At 36.1% G+C, this 18,709-nt stretch overlaps 1 protein-coding gene across 5 annotated transcripts in view; it reads right to left on the reverse strand.

The window, feature by feature from the left end:
• RYR2 (ryanodine receptor 2) overlaps positions 1-18,709 on the reverse strand; it is a 449,981-nt gene that overhangs the window by 268,663 nt on the left and 162,609 nt on the right. For 2 of the 5 annotated variants that reach the window (XM_085298274.1, XM_085298273.1), the window contains exons 4-5: positions 15,174-15,194; positions 7,135-7,149 (exon numbers count right to left, since the gene is read on the reverse strand). The exons of 2 other annotated variants lie outside the window; for them this stretch is intronic. In XM_085298274.1, the coding sequence (XP_085154400.1) occupies positions 7,135-7,149; positions 15,174-15,194 (36 nt within the window). The remainder of the gene's footprint in view (positions 1-7,134; positions 7,150-15,173; positions 15,195-18,709) is intronic. One more of the 5 variants, XM_085298275.1, reaches the window with a different exon arrangement.

The raw sequence follows: 18,709 nt of genomic DNA on the forward strand, positions 1-18,709 counted from the left end.
ATTTTTAAGCTTCTTTTTTTTTCCTATTTTCTGCTCCTTAATTCAATCCATAATGCCCACAGATTTCTGCACAAATATACGAATAACATGGTAACATAAGAGAGTCTATAACAACCACATTAGGTATCATGAGTCTGACTTGCTCTATCTTTTTTAGTTTCCAATTTTCAGAGCTATTTCTAAATCAGATAATACAATCCCTGAATAAAGTCAGGATGGAAGAAGACACACTGTTGTYCAAAAAATTCATCCACTGAAGTTCTACAGGCTATGCCATGGAGCAGCATCAATAATATGAGCACAATACTCCTCTTCTAATTTTATAATCCATGAATTTCAGTTTTAGAATGAGATTTGAAAAGCTTTCAGAACTGGCTTACACWATAGTCAATAAATTGAGAGTCAAAGCAGGATTGGGTCATTTCACATTGCTTGTGAAAAATTCATATAAATTGCCCATTTCTAGTCTAATATTTCTGCATTTCAAATATAAAATTAATTTGCAGTCATCTCATTACCAAAAAGCCATTGCCAAAATAAAAGCTATTTAGAATACAACAGCAAACAATTACGAAGCTGAAGAAATTAGCATTCAAAACATATAAATGGTTTTCGAGTTCACTGCATTGCTAGAACAGGCAATAAGAACGGACTACTAATATCTGAGCTGCTTAATTTGATGTAAAGCATGTTATCTTGAAATAAAGAAGRGAAAGAAATTAAAACTGGGAAATATTTCTTTTGCCTGCTTTTTATTATTACTTAATGTATCACTGAAATAGGCTTAGAATGCCAAGAAGAACTTAAAAATTACCACAGACAAATGATCTAGTAAAATGGGAAAATGATGCAAGCATCATCATAAGAAACATTTACAAAAAAATCAGTATATTTTACTGTGGATACCAGTCCTGTAGTAAGAATGCATTATGGCCCAAAAAACCTTTTTTATCTGTATAGCTTTGAATATGCCCAGACATATGGACAGACATGCAATCAGTTGASAAATTGGAATCGGTATTTCAGTGAAGCTAATTCACATGGCCGAGCTTGCATCACTGTACCTGTCGCTCCAGTGCTACACTTGTAGTCTGACAAGAGGAGCTACTGGAAATTAAGCTTGGAGACACTGAGCAAGTGCTTTGGGGCATTTATGCTGCTGGCAATCCCACTGCCATGAGAATTTTAAGAGAATAGTGAATACTCTGTGACACCTAAGCAGATTTGGGGTCAAATGCCCACTACTTTTCCATGCTTTTCAAGAGAATAGCTTTAATTCTGCTAGAGAAAAAATTCCTTRGGCCAGTAAGTACACCTCTGCAAGCAAATGCCTGCATTGCCTCCCCAACTTTTCTTCATTTGCCTATGCATTCCCCATACAAGTAAAAAAGGAAAAAAAAACAAAAACCAAAAAACTATCTGCTTCAGGAATGTACCAGTGAAAGACAAATATGTGAAAGCGTGTAGTCAAATAGCTTAGTTATTCCAATATTTTGTGCACGTAGAGATGCAGTTCTAGTAACTTTGTCCCCACTCAGAACTGTAATGCTTGAGAAATCCTGACTGCAATTGCATTTAGCATGAGGCTAGCCAGGCAAGTCTAGTCACCTGTGAAAGCAATTAAAACCTACCACTAGTACTGAAAGCATCATAGCAAAACAAGAGCTGAAGCTCATTCTCTGGAAAATCACACAAGATAGCAGAGTGAGCTTTTAAGAAGAATGTAATAGCTTTTCCTGCTGGMAAGATGTCATTTCATGATGGCTGTGTAACAGCAAAATGGAATTAGTGGCACTTGTCATATGSAAAATGAAAGTGCAAAGACCAACTTACACAAAAAATAGTTTTGATGGGAATTAAAAACCAACTGAAATAATAAATTATATGACACCAATAKAAAAGCCTTCAACTATATAATCCATACAATTAACAGTAAAGCTTAGACTCCAACAACCTAATCACAGCTAGTTTGAGCCTAACATTTCCTCTATACCCTAAACCAAGCCCAAGGAAACACTAGACAGAGGGGTCTAGATGGAATTTGACTTCCCTCTCCCCTAAATATTGCTCTACATGACTTTCTAAAAAACTGCAAACACTAGGTTACACTTTTCATGTCTCTGAAAATTCAGTGCATATGAGAGCAGTTAACTTCTACTTAACTTCTTTAAGTAGTTGTGTGTTCCTTATTATTTACCATTTCCATCCTTATTGCCTTCAGAAATACTTTCCAAAGCAAATTCTACAAGATGAAGATACAATCTTAAATAAGATGTTTTAATGGCTACTTCATGGGTACAGTAGATTAAAAACAATGTTCTTCTACAAGCCCTGGCTCTTCTACAAGCCCACAGTGAGAAACATGTGCTTTGCTTACATATAACTCTTTAGAGTATCATGGGTTTAAGCCAGTTACACACTGCTATTTAGTAATCTACAAGACAGAAGAGTACTGAAAGCATTGGGAATGTATTTAGATTTCTAAAGCTTTCAAGTGCCCATGTTTGAATGAATTCTTAGGAGCCTGTCTGGAAACTGTATCTTTATCATCTGTGACTGGGGCAGGTAGGCTGAGTAGGCTGGACTGTTCTAGCACAGAAACAGAAAACAAATTTTGAAGATATTAATTCTACAGACCATAAATATTGTAAGAACGCAGGAAGATTACAGTATTATGACTGGAATTGTTTCCAGTTAGTACTGTGACCTTTCTTGAACAACAGCTGAGAAGAGCCAGGCCAAAAGCCTCATTTCTTTTTTTTTTTTTTTTTTTTTTAAAAGTAATTCTAAAGCAAAGATAGACAATACAGCCATCCCGTGATACTTCTCAAACTTTTTGACAAACATTTCTTACCTGTGCAATTTGTGTCTAAGAAAATTAAAAAGATACAGATTGCAAGATATAACACAAAACATAAAAATCTTCCCAAGGCCTTTCTAATTAAATAAACTCCCCCCCGTGCAAATTCCTAATTGTTTTTGTTACTAAGACCTATAGAAAAGAAACTGAGACTGTAAACAGATGGAATACAAAYTTCCAGGAAAGGTATCTGTGGATCCAAGTAGAACTTCATTTTCTACACAAAGAATTTATGTAGAACTGTAAAACAGCTATAACCTACCAAAAGACAAGTTACCTTCTTACAGTCTCAATATCACTGGGAGACATGTGGATGCTGCTGCATGCTTGACTGGATGTTGCATGCAGACTTGTCCAACGAAGGCTCCTTCAGCTGAATAGCAAGGAGTATTTGGCACCAGTACTGACTTTTTCTGCACTGATAAAGACTTTGCAAAGTCAAATGGCAAGAGTCCAGGGCAACCTGCAGCCTCAAGTCAGCAGCAGATACCCCTGTGCAAAGGGACAGTGCCTAAGCATGGATTTCACAGGAGGAAAGGAGTTGAGCGTGGAGTTCCCAAAATACCCAACAGAACAATGCTAGGAAGTTGCCGACATCCAAATAGTAAAGGAGGCAGGTATGGCCACATATCTCAGCCAAGTGTCCTCACTCAAGAGCAGGAAAATTCCAGGAATTAGCAGCAAAGTATCAGAAACTGAAGAGATTGAAAGGAACTGGGAGAACGGGAGAGAAGGATGGCTCATACTCTGAAAGTGTCACTCTGCGGATCCACACATACGTATTTAAATGATGCCCCAACCTTTTCTGTAGAGGACAGGATGCTTAAAATGATTAAATGGTTCTATAGTAATGGCAATGTAAAACCTATTAACTGCATTATTAATATGCAACTTTTTAATCTGTTCCAGCCCAATGATGATGGAGACCAGTATTTATCTAAAAAAAGCAATGGAAATGCAGTCCTACAATTTGACTAGAACTAGTCACTTGAACTGGAAAGCACCATAGATAAGTGTTCTCCAAGATCCCTCATTCCCCATGATAATATCAGTTTCTTTTTAATTTTTTTCACATCGAAGTCAGCTTCAGATGAATGATGAGAGCTTAGCTCTAACACTAGGCAACAGCCAGCTTGGAAACAAYGGTTAAGCTCCTTCACTTTTGACCCAGTACAGTCACTGACAGCTTCTAGATAGCTAACAGAATTTCCTGATGACTAAACATGAAGATTCAGATTATTTCACCAGAGGTACCTAAATAATCAATGGAAATAAAGAGGCATTTTGGACAGTAATTCAACCCACTTACAATCTGAGTCATTCTTTGATGACAGCCCCCCTTCTTTTGGTTACACAGGGAATTTAGGATAGCTGTGGTTTTAAATCAGGCATTTCAGTTTTGTTGGATGAACGCTGGCCAAATTGCCCAGAAAACCCGGAGCAGTGGTGAAACCAGAATGCGTAAAAAGAGGCCGAGTCACTGCAGAGCTTGTGAAGTTAGCTTGGAACAGTGCTAGGAGGCTTGAGTGCTGAGGAGACAAGATTAGTCAGGCAAACTAAGTAATTCACACTTGGAATAGCAATGTTAGGAAATTATGTCTCCAGCAGCATCAGAGAACTTGAAAATGCCACAAGCAGAAATGACTGCAAAGTCACAGAGTATGAGCCACAGAGCTTTATATCTTCTTCTTCCTTATAAAAATACCCATTTTAAAAAAAATCTTTACCAAAAAAAGAAAAATTATTTTCCAAACAAACAGCATCCAGGTGCTGCGGTCTTAAATATTTTATGAAAAATGAAAAAATCTAATGGGACCTTTCTGTGATTAACGTGCTCTTTGGCTGCCATTTTAGTGGCTGGCACCAAACCTATAGTGTCTCCTTCCTTAGAATTTAAAATGCAAAGTAAAYTGATTCACTGACATGCAGCATCATAGTAATATATTCCTTCACACTTCTCAAACCAAACAGAAACACTTAAATTCAAAACAGCCTAAAACAATTTCTCCCTTTGTTTCACTGTAGCCTATTCCATGTTACACTGGAACATCAAACTGGAAGAGGAACCCACTGAGGCATTACAGACGCTGTACAGCATTCTAGTCTTTACACTTCATTTTCTAATCACTATTTAGTCATGCTATTTATATTTATGGTACTCCATATAATATGGTTACTGTAAAATAAGTATAAAACTAAAACTATAGGTATTCCCTTTGGAGAGCTGTGTGATTGATGACTGYACTGATATCTCCTCTAAGATAATAATAGCCATTCAGACAAAAAGAAAAAAAAAGAAAAAAGTCTTTCATTGACATGAAGAGCCCTTAATCTCCCAGTAATGCCAAGTCAACAAAAAAGAGTTTAGTTAAACTTCAGTTTCCCAAAGGATGTTTTGCTTTAAACATTACAGTACAGTGTGAAATCACGCTTTATATAAAAATAATATTAAAATTTGAACCTGAATAAATCAACTGGCTAATAAAAATCAAGAGCATGTCTCATTCAGTTTAGAGCACAGAGGTATTTTACAACTTGTATTAAAAAGACTGAAATCCTTGGTAATGRTGACAAACATTTACACCAGTACGATGCTAAATGATCTTGAGTTTGACTATATCAGTCTGTGGGAGGGCAGCAAAAACAACTATATAATTAGAAGCACGTCAGACTGACCTCAYGATTAATATTTCCAAAACTACATTTATGTTTACTTCCTCAGTAATGAGAAGCAGTGAAAAGCAGATGCAGKAGTGAAAATAAATCCACAATAAATAAGAATATTGATCATCTGCTTCCAGCCATCTATGTAAAACAAACATTTATATTTATGGTTGAGGCAGTACTTCCATTATAAACTCCTATTTTCAAGCACTTACAGCAATTTGGAAAAAAAAATGTCCAAGAGGATAAAATTAATTGATTTTTCCCCTAGTGTAGAGATGATTTCTCTTCCTCCCCACTTCCCCCACTCCTCTTGTGAAAGAGACAGAAGAAAATAATAAAAATCCTCCTGATTGTTTTAGAGCTAAATAAGTGGAGGAGGAAGGCATTTTTCATGGGTTAAGGACTGTAGAGAAGCTTTTTCTGTTGCCATACGATACAAGGAATGTGAATCATCCTTGTCACTTGAGGAAGAAACTCACAGATAAAGACAGACAGCCAAGTGGGAGGAAGAGATGGATCAGCAGAGGAGTCATGCTGAGAAAGTTCTTCTGACATCATTAAACTCAGCCCTTAAAATAACACTGCTTATCTAGCCCAGAATTCCTCCCTCTTGAACAGTGACAATGAAGCAAGCAAGACTAAACCATAGAACAGCAAATTATTTGGGGACATAAAACAATCATTTTAGAAGATGAATTGGGAACAGAGACCAATAAATAAAAGCAAAATTAGAAAATGGATAATCAACACATCTTGGCCAAATCATAGCCAGCTATTCTAAATGTCAGTTCTGCAAAGTGCTTGGAGGTTCACCAACTGCTTTCTCATAGTCTTAAAAAAAAGGATGCTGAGAAGCAGAGTTTCTGCAGAGCCAGGAGCATGCTTACTGACCCGAGCCGGTGAAGTGCCCGTGTTACCCCACACAAAGGTTCCCCATTCACTCCTACTAAGTCACCCTACAATTATAACAGTGTTCTCACTACAGAAGAAACTGAGTGTTGTCTCCACTTTACAAAATGCCCAGATGTTTTATTGGAACATTCGTTATTTAAGCATTGTCTCAAGATTGCCTATGTACCAAATGGTGTTGCGTTCTCACCAAAGGGGTGAGGATTAATTGAGAATTTCAGTTTCAGGATGGCCCAGTGTAAAAACAGAAGTAACAAAAAATAAGGAGGCAATAAATGGAGAAAACAAAGTTTTAAAACTATAAAAGAATCCAATGTTATCTGTTAAAAATTCTTAAAATACATATGTTAGCAGTGGTTGAGGAAGCTTTCCGTTGCTTTAGAAAACCAATGAAGAATKGTCTTAAAATACTGCGATAGAGTTCTCTGCTACTGTTAAAAGTTCACTTTTTGGTTTTATGGAGTCCCTCTCTCCATAGACAAGGGTGCCTACTGTGGTCTTCCATGGTCTAAATAAAACTGTAACTTCAACCCAAGCCAAAGACACTGGTTTCTAAATCTCAATTTCTACAAAATTCAGAATGTGCAATTTAATGAAGGAAAGTTTRATGCTGATGTTAAAAATAAAGAAAAATAATAAATTAAGTGAAAGAGCAAGAATTCATACAAAGTATAATACTAAATGTTTAACTTGCTTACCTTCATCATAAATTTCTGTAGAGCCATGAGAGGGAGGGAAAAAGAGAAAATGTGAAATGAATATTTGCTTTCAGGTGCTTAAAAATGAGATTTGTTTTCCCTGTAAGAGTGAGTGGGATACAGMGAACTACAAACTACACTTAAAAGGAGCATTTATCATTGCAATTAGCAGATAATTATAGTATGCGCTAGAAAGCAAAACAGCTGCTCAGAACAATGCTTCATCATTTATTTATGCAATAATTTTCTCAGGTTTATTACTTTAAATAATATACCACATTAAATACTTACTATAATATAAAGGTAAGACACAGTATAGGTAAAACAGCTACCATGTCTGATCAGCTATAACAATTTGCTCTACAGATAGTTTATAAGTTCAATACAAGTTAAAGCCTTGTATTCAAAGTGCAATGCTACAGAGCAACACCAATACTGTAGTAAGTTCCCAYATGAAAATGCAAAAGAAATTAAGAAAATGGAAAATGAAACTAATATTTCATGCAGTGATTAAAAAAATTTCAGTRCCATGCGACTGGTATTAGAGAATTATGGAAATCTTAGGAAAGTTAGTTTTCAGAGAGCTCCTTAAAATCAAAAGGAGAGCTATATATTGTGTTACAAACAGTAAATTGAGGGGTTTTTTTTGTGAGAGTTCTATGGCCACCTGGCCACCTTTTGACCTCATCAGTTCTTGTTTTAATATCTCAAAATTTGAAGCTTAGAACTGAAGTTTGGCAACAAATCCCTGTCCCACCTCCTAACTGAAGAGCTTCCAAGTAAGACCAAGTGCTTTCACTTCATACGTGCTTTTAAAAGAGAAGCTATGAAGAAAATAGTATATGTTCTGAAAGACGTCTATCTTCTTCTAGATTTTAAAAAAAAGTTATGACCTAATGATATCAAAATGTCCAAAGAATTATCTCCTGGAAAGCCTTCTAGGTTTATTTGATAGTTAGATATTTGGAAATAAATTGAGCAGAACTGAACATTAGGCACCCTTGCCACCTCTCTTCCAAAAATGATTATTTAAATTATATGTATAGATTAGCAGTATGATCATTTTGGTATTATTATACATCATGTTTCTTATAACTTCAACAGTTTGTTTGCTTCTACTGGGTGGCTCCAGTAACTAACCAGAAGTCTTTGTGGAGCTGTCCACAGCAGTGTGGAAATTCATTAATATAGAAGCCAGCACATTACGTGATTAATTCAAATTAACGTAACCTTTCCCAGACTTGTCAACACTGGATTTCATTTGCCAATACATTGTTTATCAAGGAGAGTAAATTAATCRAAAACCTCAGCTTCTTCTAGCTGTCATTCACCTATAATTTTTATTCTACTCGAGAACTGTACAACCTCACTGCTTATTCATTTTACAAGTATATTAAACACCAGTCCTCCTGCAGAACCTTCTGGTTCTCTTTTATTTTAACAGCTGGTTTGCATAGTTAGCTAGCTTCAAATTAATGCGAGTACATTATCTTTTCCCCTGATTACTAAAATGACCCAGCAGCTTCTTATGCTGGATTTTTTGGGAAAATTAGATTTACCGATTGATTCTTCTCTATTGATACATTAAATGAACTGTAGCAGATGAGAGAGGGAGACAATTTTCATTTGTCTGTCATATTGTGTTCTTTGGAGTTCCTGCACAATTTTGAAGAAGATTATGTGTCCTTCCTAGAGACAGCAAGCGCCGTGGGCAGGCCCCTGAGGCTAGAAGCAGCAAGAGGGGACAGCAAGGGAAGGCAACGCTGCACATCCCTGGGCACCTGTCCTTCTATCTGCCTTTTCAAAAACTACCAGGAGAAGGAGCACCCTCAAMGCCTACTGTTAAAACACTTTTTGTTCACACTACGGTGAAACCTCAGGCTAAGGACTCGGCTGCTGCTACCGGCAAGTCTGTCGCTCTCCTCCACAAGAGACTTTCTAAATGTTTTCAGATCATATCCCTCCTTAGCTACAGGAGGATGCTCACTTCCCCAAAGTTAACTTTCAGGTTTGGAAAAAATATATAAATGTATTTTTTACCCCTAAAACAAAACAATAGAAATAACGCACCTCAGGCAAGCAAGCAGACTGCTGCACAAGACACTTCGCCAGCCTGGCCTCCGCAGAGAGAACAACTTTCTATTTCTTTGCATTTGCTCTCCATGCCTCAGAGCAGGCTCCTGGACTAAGATTAGCAATTCAAAACATGTATCTGAAAATTAAATACACTTATAACTTGAAATTTCATAATTTTATTCCAACGCTCAGGTTGTTATTGAAAGCTATTGTTTACTGATTGATACCAAAGTGTTAAAGTGATACAAAATGCAGACTGATATGGCCACTAAGCACAAGTGTATTATTAATAACTACTCACAGCTAAAAGTGAGATAAGAAAAGATCAAATTGCGATGACATTCTTTTCCATTACACACAAAGCCCCTAGTCCATCCATGGGAGCAGCAGTGCTGACAGCAGAATTTGGCCAAGTGTATTTATGAAATGCCACGTTCTACACATGCTAACAAACCATATAGATGTATGCAACAACTAATGTAAAAATACCCCAAAAATCAGCTCAGTTTTAGAGTTATTAAGAATAAAGACTTATCTGCCTTGTGTATATTTCGCTGTTGTGCAGACTTATTTTACAATCAATGAAGAGACACAGGCATTTCTAAAGTGCGATCCATCTGATTTACTAAGCTGACAATTACTTTAGGATGGGACAAATTACACACCAGAAGTATCTGATTCTCTGCCTTGATTGTATTAGGAGTCTAAACAATTTGCTAACTCTGCATTGTCTACAGTGGAAATGCCTAAACCACCTCCATTACCTGAAGAGTTCATCAGTTATTAACTAAGTACAAAACACCAAGATTACTTTAGACACTGAAATTCAAGAACACACTGCAGGCTCTCTATTGAACACTTAAAAGCAAGGAGCAAGGTGATACTTGGACTTCTGATGTATTTCTGGACTAAAAATAAAAGTCTCTGTAAAATCCTATCCTGCTGAAATCAATGCAAGTTTAATGACTAACTGCATTAAAGACAGCACTTCACCTCTAGGATTCACTTCTCCAAGTATCAGAATGTGCTATAAGCTTTAAATGCACCTATTTCTCTAGCATCCTATTTTTCCAAAAGTTATCCTGAGAGATAGGATTGATATTTAAATATAACTGACAATTGGATAATCATATTCCACTGATATGAAGCACATACTACCCATCATTGCATCCATGGAAGTTTCCTTTGAGGACACTAAGAATGTGCTGTCAACACAAGAACTCACAGCTGTTTGGGGCTATAATATCATCTGACTCCTTGGAGAGCATTTTGGTAGCACTATTATGGTTATTCAAATATGTAACTTTTATCCTCATTCTTCCTTAATTTTGGGGCTCTCTGGCTGGACAGAAAGGTAAACTAATATTACTTTATTTGGAATTTGTGACAGTAAAGTTGCCAGGATTATCTTTTCCAAAAGCCTTTTAATTTAGAGGTTAGCTCTTGACATATTGCTGTAGAAATCTGCTTACATCGAAACATAGTCTTTAATCTAACCTAATAACAACATTAATATGGAAAAAAGTGAACTGAAAAGCAGACAGCTTTCTGCAGTCCACAGTAATTAGTATTGATACATGGAGAACAGTTTGAAATTTTCAGATCTATAATATGGACTGAAGGAGAAACACCAAAGGAATCACAGAAAATAATTAGGAATCATGTTATTCTATGAAAATAAGTTTCAGTCATATCTCCACAGAGATTCCATCTGGAAAGAAGTGTATTTAGAAAATGCTTGTACTACTTTGTCTTGATGATATRGATTAGACTTGGGCTTCAAAAAACATCTGCTATGTTATACAACAAATTACGGATGGAAGTGCAGATATAATTGAAACTATAGCAGCAGGTTGGCATTTAAAGAGTATGTCCATATATCACACATTTCAATATGATTGCTCATTTTAACTTTCATACAGTGCTCACTCCCCCCCATTCTAAATTTTCCCATAAGACCCATATGAGGATAACACAGTGACTCTTGGTAATACTGCTGATATTACTGTCTGTATCAAGTAATCTGAAATGCTCGCTGTCATATCTACAATTTGAATGAAAATTCTTTAGGGTTGGATATAAATATTTGTGTGCACCAGGCATACTTCACCATAGTAATATGATAAAAACTAATCTAAATTTAAGTAAGCGAACCTACTGTGAACAAAAAATGTTCAAGTCCTTAGATGAATCACTTAAGGATTGAAAAAAGCACACTAGTTATAAAGCAAGAATATGCAATGAGTTATTTTAAATGGTATTGAAGACATACTGCAGCCATCATTTCCCCTGATGAAGCTTTGTTTTGCTGCTCACTCAAAACTCTGCAATAACCCAAACTTGCTTCCTCTAGTCAGAATCTCACTATATTCATGAGGTTCAAACCGTCCTCAAAGATAGCATTTATCCTCTTTTTCTCAACCCACTGTCAAGAGCATTTGTAATGAAGGCAATTACTCTGAAAAGTGTCTGGAGGGTGTTCTCTCCTCCTCCTCTGCAAGTTTCTCATTTCCCCAAAAAATTGAAAAATAGTTTTCCTATTGGCATTAAACTGAGCTAATAGAAACATAATTATTTGAGGGAAAGAAAAAGATTAACTATTACTATCAGCAGATGAGTTTCATCTGTGTCTTTAAACATTATAGACAATCCTAAACTGTGATAGTTAACAGTTTTGCTATTTGTCAGTGTAAGGTGAAACTCCTGCCCCTCAGCATTTTAAATTTAAGAAAAATATAGGTGGTTTCCTCTGTAAAATTTTAAGAGCGGAAAGCTCTTCAAAGTAATCTGTCCTAAAAACAATTATTCTTGATGGTCTAGAGCCAAAATTTCAAAAATACTTCAGCATCCAACAGCTCACATGGAGACAACTTTGTAAAAAGGCCAGGTTTTTGAAACCATAGAGGTGATGCTAGAAAGTTCCCATTCCCAAGAGCAAATTCTGTCACAGTGCCAAATGTTTCTTATTAAAGTCAAGCTACAACATTCAGGTGCGTTTATGAGAAATCCTTTAAAACTCAAGCCCTGAAAGCACATAGCACCCATCTTTCAGAATCTGCACACTTCTTTAATATTACAAACCAACACTAAACCATGGGACACCTGCCAGAAAGAAAGGATGTGAGGATTCACAGCAACAAAGATATTTTAAAATTATTTCACTAAATTCATAATCATATTAAAAGAGGAAAAATGGAAGGCAGGATGAGAGGAATCCTTTCACTATGCATTATTTAATTTCAGATTGTTTCATTACTGGTATTTTTACTGTAAATAATGTATACTCAGTGTCTTATAACTTTCATTTGAATCAAATGTCATCTTTCTCCCTTGGTAGTTTCATTAAAAGCAGTTTTCAAATATGAAATGGCCAGAGTGATAAAGGTAAGCTTTACTTCATTTAATTTTTATGTTCCATGAGATGTTCTCAGTGCATCAGAAAGCAATGACAGGAATTAGTATACAGCAGAAACATAGGTCAAAAACCAGAAAAAGCACTTAAACTTCTGCTTAGTCAATCTTCTTTGAGCACTGGAACAGGTTGCCCAGAGAGGTTGTGGCGTTTCTTTCTCTGGAGAGATTCAAGGCCCGCCTGGATGCAACCCTGTTTAACATGCTCTAGGTGACCCTGCTGAGCAGGGAGGTTGGACTAGATGATCTCCAGAGGTCCCTTCCAACCTGACTGATTCTATGATTCTAGGCCGAGTCAGTAAGCCTTTTTCAAAGCCTGAAGAAATCAATAGAAGATACACTGACATAATGATTTATATTTGCACTTCCATTCAAACCTGAGTCCAAATCCTCAGATGCATAATTTGATAAGCTTTGAAGAGCCACACAAAAATTGAGGGCTTGTAAAAAGTATCCAACAGCTGACGGACAAGAAGGAGCTCCTTTCCCAGCTGCTGCTCCAGTCTGGTTAGGCGTGTGCAAATCCACTCTTGTGGGAAGTCAAGCAAGCTAGCTCAGTAACTGTGCTTTTCAGATGCAACTTGGTGTTTTGTATGTTCCTTTAAGGCATTTTGGATCCTCAGTCCTCATTTAACTCCTCTAGCAACAGTCCGGAATTACAGAGGGGGGCTGGGAGCTGCTTTACAGGGCCAACTGGGGTTCATGCTTGACACCAAGCCAGCCCCCGACTCCCTCCCCACCAGCTGAGAAGCCGTGTGGATGACCGAACGCCGCTTCCGTGCGGCCTTTAGCTGATCTAACTCAGCAGGAATCATTCCAACCTGGCTTTCATGAGACTTGTCTCATTTTAAAATGGCTTCAAGGCCAACTCTGGTGAAGCAATCTTTCCAAAGCATAAGATGATAATGTTATTAAAGAATGATTAAGCAGCCTGAGGTACAATTTTATTGAAATTTCCAAATTAAAAAGGCAAACCTGACTTTGATTTGAGTAAATAATACTGTATTTTCTAAGAATACACTCTTTGATTAGTCAAAAGATAGGCCTTATCAGGTGTAAACAAATACACTTCTGGCTTTTTCTTTTATTCTTCATGAAGTATGAGGCCAGATGCCTGCATACTACTGCACCTCCTTTTCTTTTTTATTTTTTTTGCTATAGTGTTTGTTTTGTTTTCGCTTTTTTTCTGTTAATAACAGAGAAACAACAGTGAGTTTGTACAAGGCTGACAATCATTAATCTTGCAATCAAGAAATAAAAAGCACAGAACTTGAAACCAACCTCTCTCATGTGTATTTAAAGACTTGGAGAAAAATTGATCAACATGGTTTAAATAACATTCCAAATCAATCCATACAAACAATTCACCAATTGTCAAAATRTCAAATTCACAGAATATGAATAATAAAGCTGTCTATTGATACAATTACTTAAAATTAACACTTACCTACAGTTACTAATTAATGRATTATTATGAAATACAATGAGGATTTCATAGATATTAATCATATAATACAMATAATTGAGGATACAAGAGTAGAAAGGGTGTTGAAAAGTGTAAGGTACTACTTAAACTATTTATCTACAAGAGTCTCGACCAATTTTTAGTGACTTGAGTCACTATTATATTCTTAATCACATACTAAATTTCCATAAAGTCTACCTGAAATAAAGTGAGACCAGTGCTCTATGTTATTCATCATATACCAAAGAATGTCATAGTTGATTTCTGAATACATATAGCTCAAATTAAATATCAAGGAAATCAAGGAGGTCTTTATGACMCAAATTTTCAGAGAAGCTAACATTTTTCACGTGAATAAACAATAATACAACACTTTTATGACCACTAACTTATACATATACTGATGGTAGTACCACATTAGAGAAAAACATAYGCAAATATGTCATATAGGGGAGTTACATATATACATCACAAAAATACTCAGCTCAGTTCCCAATACAGACTACTGCATAAAGAAAAGGATAGCGTGGTAYACACAGACACATTAGGAAAGGCCTTACCAATTTTGTGTGGCTTAAACATATTCAGTAGAAATTGATGTGCTTTGAATTTCTAATTGCTTAGATCTATGAATGATTTTTTTTTTATTCTGTAGCAGCTGTTCTCCATCATTAAGTATATACACTATTTRCAGCCAGATTAGATGAAGCATCACACATTGTTTATTGGTATTAATTATCTTATTGCCATGCATTTCGGGATTACAATGTCTAGCTGGAAAAGACAGGGAGGGTTACAGAATGGAGTTACAATATTAGACAGCAAGGCTCAAAACTAACAGGCAATTATCATAACTGTGTATATGCGATTCTAAGATCAAATTACAAGAGGTAAGTCATAGAAGCGCAAAATTTGGTGTGACATAATTCAGGAATGACCGGATCCTAGAAGATAATGTATTTGCCTCTCTTTTTGAGCCATGCAAGTTGAAGGATCATGAACACAGAGGGAATAAAAACAGACAAATTAGACTCAGTGGCAACACAGAACATTCAGGATCAGGTGAATAAAAGACAGAATCACATACCCATTTTTCCACATCAACTAGCTGTAGAAAGAAAAAGCAAGAAATCAGTAAATCTCCTTCTTTTAATACMGCAGTTCAGAGTATATTTTGAAGTTAACACATTTTAGGAAAACTGTCCTACAGGACTGAGAAGAAGCCATTCTCCTGGCATCTCCTCTTTAAAAAGTCAATATCTCACTTTTTCTCATTTTATGAGAAACACTTCAAATTCTGGAAGCCCAAAAATGTCCATCTAAATATCAACATAAACAAACAACAAATGAAGACTAATGCTGAATTAATTCCAAATTCTGTACCAACCTGTCAAGAAGTACAGTACACAGTTGCMCAGAAAACATTTCTCTACTCTCTCTTGAGTAAAGCTCTGTTACAAGTGAATGTTTTTCACTTGAAAAGGTTTAGTGGCTGCTGTTCAAGGCTTGTCATTTTACTGAATGCTAGAAGTATGAAATCTAAAATTAGGGGATAGTTGCCAAATCCAGATCCTACCACCTGCAGTATGAGAGAATACCCTGCATAAGAACAGAGGAGAACAGAACTCCAAAATGTAATTCCTTTTCCCTGGGTAAATGATAAAGAACCAGCCCAAAAGCTTAAGGTTCTGTATTAGCAACATTGTTTCAAGGTTCATTAGGGAAACAGAGTTTAAATTAGTCTCTCTAAAAAGTCTTTGCACAATCCTATGCTCTCAGGGAGGATAAAAAAGCATCTATGTGAACACATTTCAGTTACTAAAAAAGTTAGTATGGCACCAGCTAATAAAAAGTTATTTGGCACCAACATTACCCCATCTGACACAGATTTGTGTTTAAGCTCAGCACTGAAAACACTGCAGCTTATCAAGCTCTCTGTGTTTTTTTCCTGCAGGTATACAGTGATGTTTTATTAGGTGATGCCAAATAAAAGCTTAGTAAGAACTTCAGAAGATAGTTTAGTGCAAACCATGAGCAATTTTCAAAAACAGTAGTGCCTGGATTCCAGCTTACTTGCAAAAATCTTGCAATAAAAGGCCACATTCAAATACTCAGGTTTCGTCTGTTAAAAMCATTTTATTCAAACTAAATTTTCTCTCTTATTCTTATATATTCATTTCTATTAAATAAGTTTTGTGTTTTCAGAACTACTACATCTACCTTGCTGCTAGTACATAATGGTTAGAAAACAGCATCTGACCTACCCAGCAGTTAACAATATAAATTTGTAAGCATTTGTTTAACTGATCAAGTCCTATCTGTCTTCAGAAATTTGGACTACATTTGGATTTAGCAGAGAAATTCCGTGATTTACATCTGATTTTCTATATAAACTTTACTGTGAGGTTTGTCACCAACTGCTGCTAGAGAAATTCTTTCTAAAAAAGCATCTAGTGTTTTAAAATAAACGCAACGTAAGAATGAAAAGACGTAAAAAGATGGAAATATGTTAGGAAAGCAGATAATGGTTTGAAGTCAAAGAGAAACAACACAACTTTGATGGCTTACAAAAAGAAGCAAGAAATAACCAAGTTTGGATCATGCGCAAGTCTTTCATTTATTACCCTGATTTTGCTAAAATTGTTTATGTACTAATAACRAAGCACCAACAGGTTGACTCTACATTGATGCTAAAAAGATCTCATGTAATTCATTCTTTATTGCCTCGCTTTGAGAAGTTACCTTGCTATTCCAAAATTCAAGGGAACCAGGCAGTCAGAACTGGTTTGGGAAAGTATCCCCTCAATGTGTATCATCACGTTACCAATCGCTTTGCAATTGCTGAGCTGTCTATCTGGTTGAATTTATTTTAAAGGACAGTAGCTGGTTTCACGAGTCAAGTAAGCCAAGTTTTTTATAATTACACAGTAAATCAGTATTTATATAACCATCTTTAAACAGACATGTCAACAGGCTTTTGCGCGAGCCACAGGCACCTCTATTCACTAGTCTATGGGTACCATCACTTTAGTTGTGCATATGAAGTTGTCACACTTCGCAATCACAATGATCATACAGGAAAGATTACAAATACACCAAAAAAGGTCTACTTCTGAAAGCGCAATCTTTCATTTAATTTAATGCATGCTGTAATAAATTCCTGTATTTTTTAATTACAGTTATTTCCTATAGCCTTTCTACTATGTGCCCCTTCAGTAACCTCCTGTATCAGGTGCGCTCCCTTTGGGCTAGAGCAGAGCAGATTTTCCAGCTGCTGAAGTCATGAGAAGACATTTCCTCCCTTCAGGCCACATTGCCCCAAGTTCTAAAACTTGCCTGTGGAGATAAGTCTGTCAGGAAATGTTCCCTACACTAAAAGCAAAATATGTCTTGTCACCTTCAGAATATTTAGTATCTTATTTGAAGGAGGAAAAAAAGTCATGAGCATGACTTTGTAAGATATTTACTTGCCCTGAAATCCCTGATAATATAGATATGGTTAATCTAAATAAATAAATAAATAAATAAAAGCACTCTTACGCAAAACCTAATGCAGACAAAATAGCTGTGAAGATCACGTGAGCTTCACAGACATGAAAAGAAACAATGGATATGCTATAAGACCTAAGCAGATTTCAGATCTTAGATATTCAGATTCAGTAAGCAGGCAGTTCTCACTGATAATTCCATCTTTGGTCAGACTAAGATCTATGGAGACCCCTTTCCCAGTGCACATCCTAATTTGGGAAACACTAAGATTCAAAGCTCCTTTTCTCRTTGATGCATTAATCTATGCCAAAAAAAAAGACATCTGGCATTCCCTTCAACCAGACCACCCCTTGCAACCACTGACTCTGGAGAGGCTAATACCCTTCGCACTTGGACCTRTTCTCACTGTAAATGACTCCACTTAGGCTTTGCTGAGCTGCTGATTTACTATGAGGCACAGATCTTCCAACTGGTCTAGGAAAGYTGAAATTTCAGAAAAGGTGGAGAGGGCAAAAGGAGGTTACAGCCACTTCCTGAACTTCCCTCTCGCAGAGGTATTTTATGCAATAAGCAACTTTCTCTCAATCATATATTAGCTATGGTCTGAAGAAATGATACAATCATCTATTTTAAAAAGCACAGCAAATTCTGCCTTGTGACAATAAATCCAAATCTTTGGAATTCAGTAACTGTTCCTTCTGAATCATCTTCTTTCCTGATCTCTAAGCTCACATCACTTGAAATAAGAAAATTTTTAGGTAAGTTTATACAATTTTTTCTCTTTTGCTTTATATCAAGATTATTTTTATAGTAATTCCTCCAGTAGAGGAAGCAGAATCCATGCTTAAAACACATATCTCCCAAATGCAGTATGCTACTTAAAAATATTCCTTCTACACATATCTGGGTATTCAGAGAACTTTCCCAAAAGATAAGAAAATGACACTGGCTAAAATTATGTATTAAAGTTTATTGGGTTTTTGCCATTTGACAGTTCTAAATATAGGAAATGACTATCCTGCTATGAGAACATCAGAGTTACCAAAAGACTGAAGAATATAATGTCTCTAGGATTTATTTAGTGATTGAGGGCTATTTATACTGCAGTAATCACACTTTTTATAGAAAGCTACC

This window comes from Rhea americana, unplaced genomic scaffold (genome assembly GCF_003343005.1).
Source record: "Rhea americana isolate MKP2758 unplaced genomic scaffold, rheAme1 scaffold_137, whole genome shotgun sequence".
In the NCBI taxonomy this organism is placed as follows: domain Eukaryota; kingdom Metazoa; phylum Chordata; class Aves; order Rheiformes; family Rheidae; genus Rhea; species Rhea americana.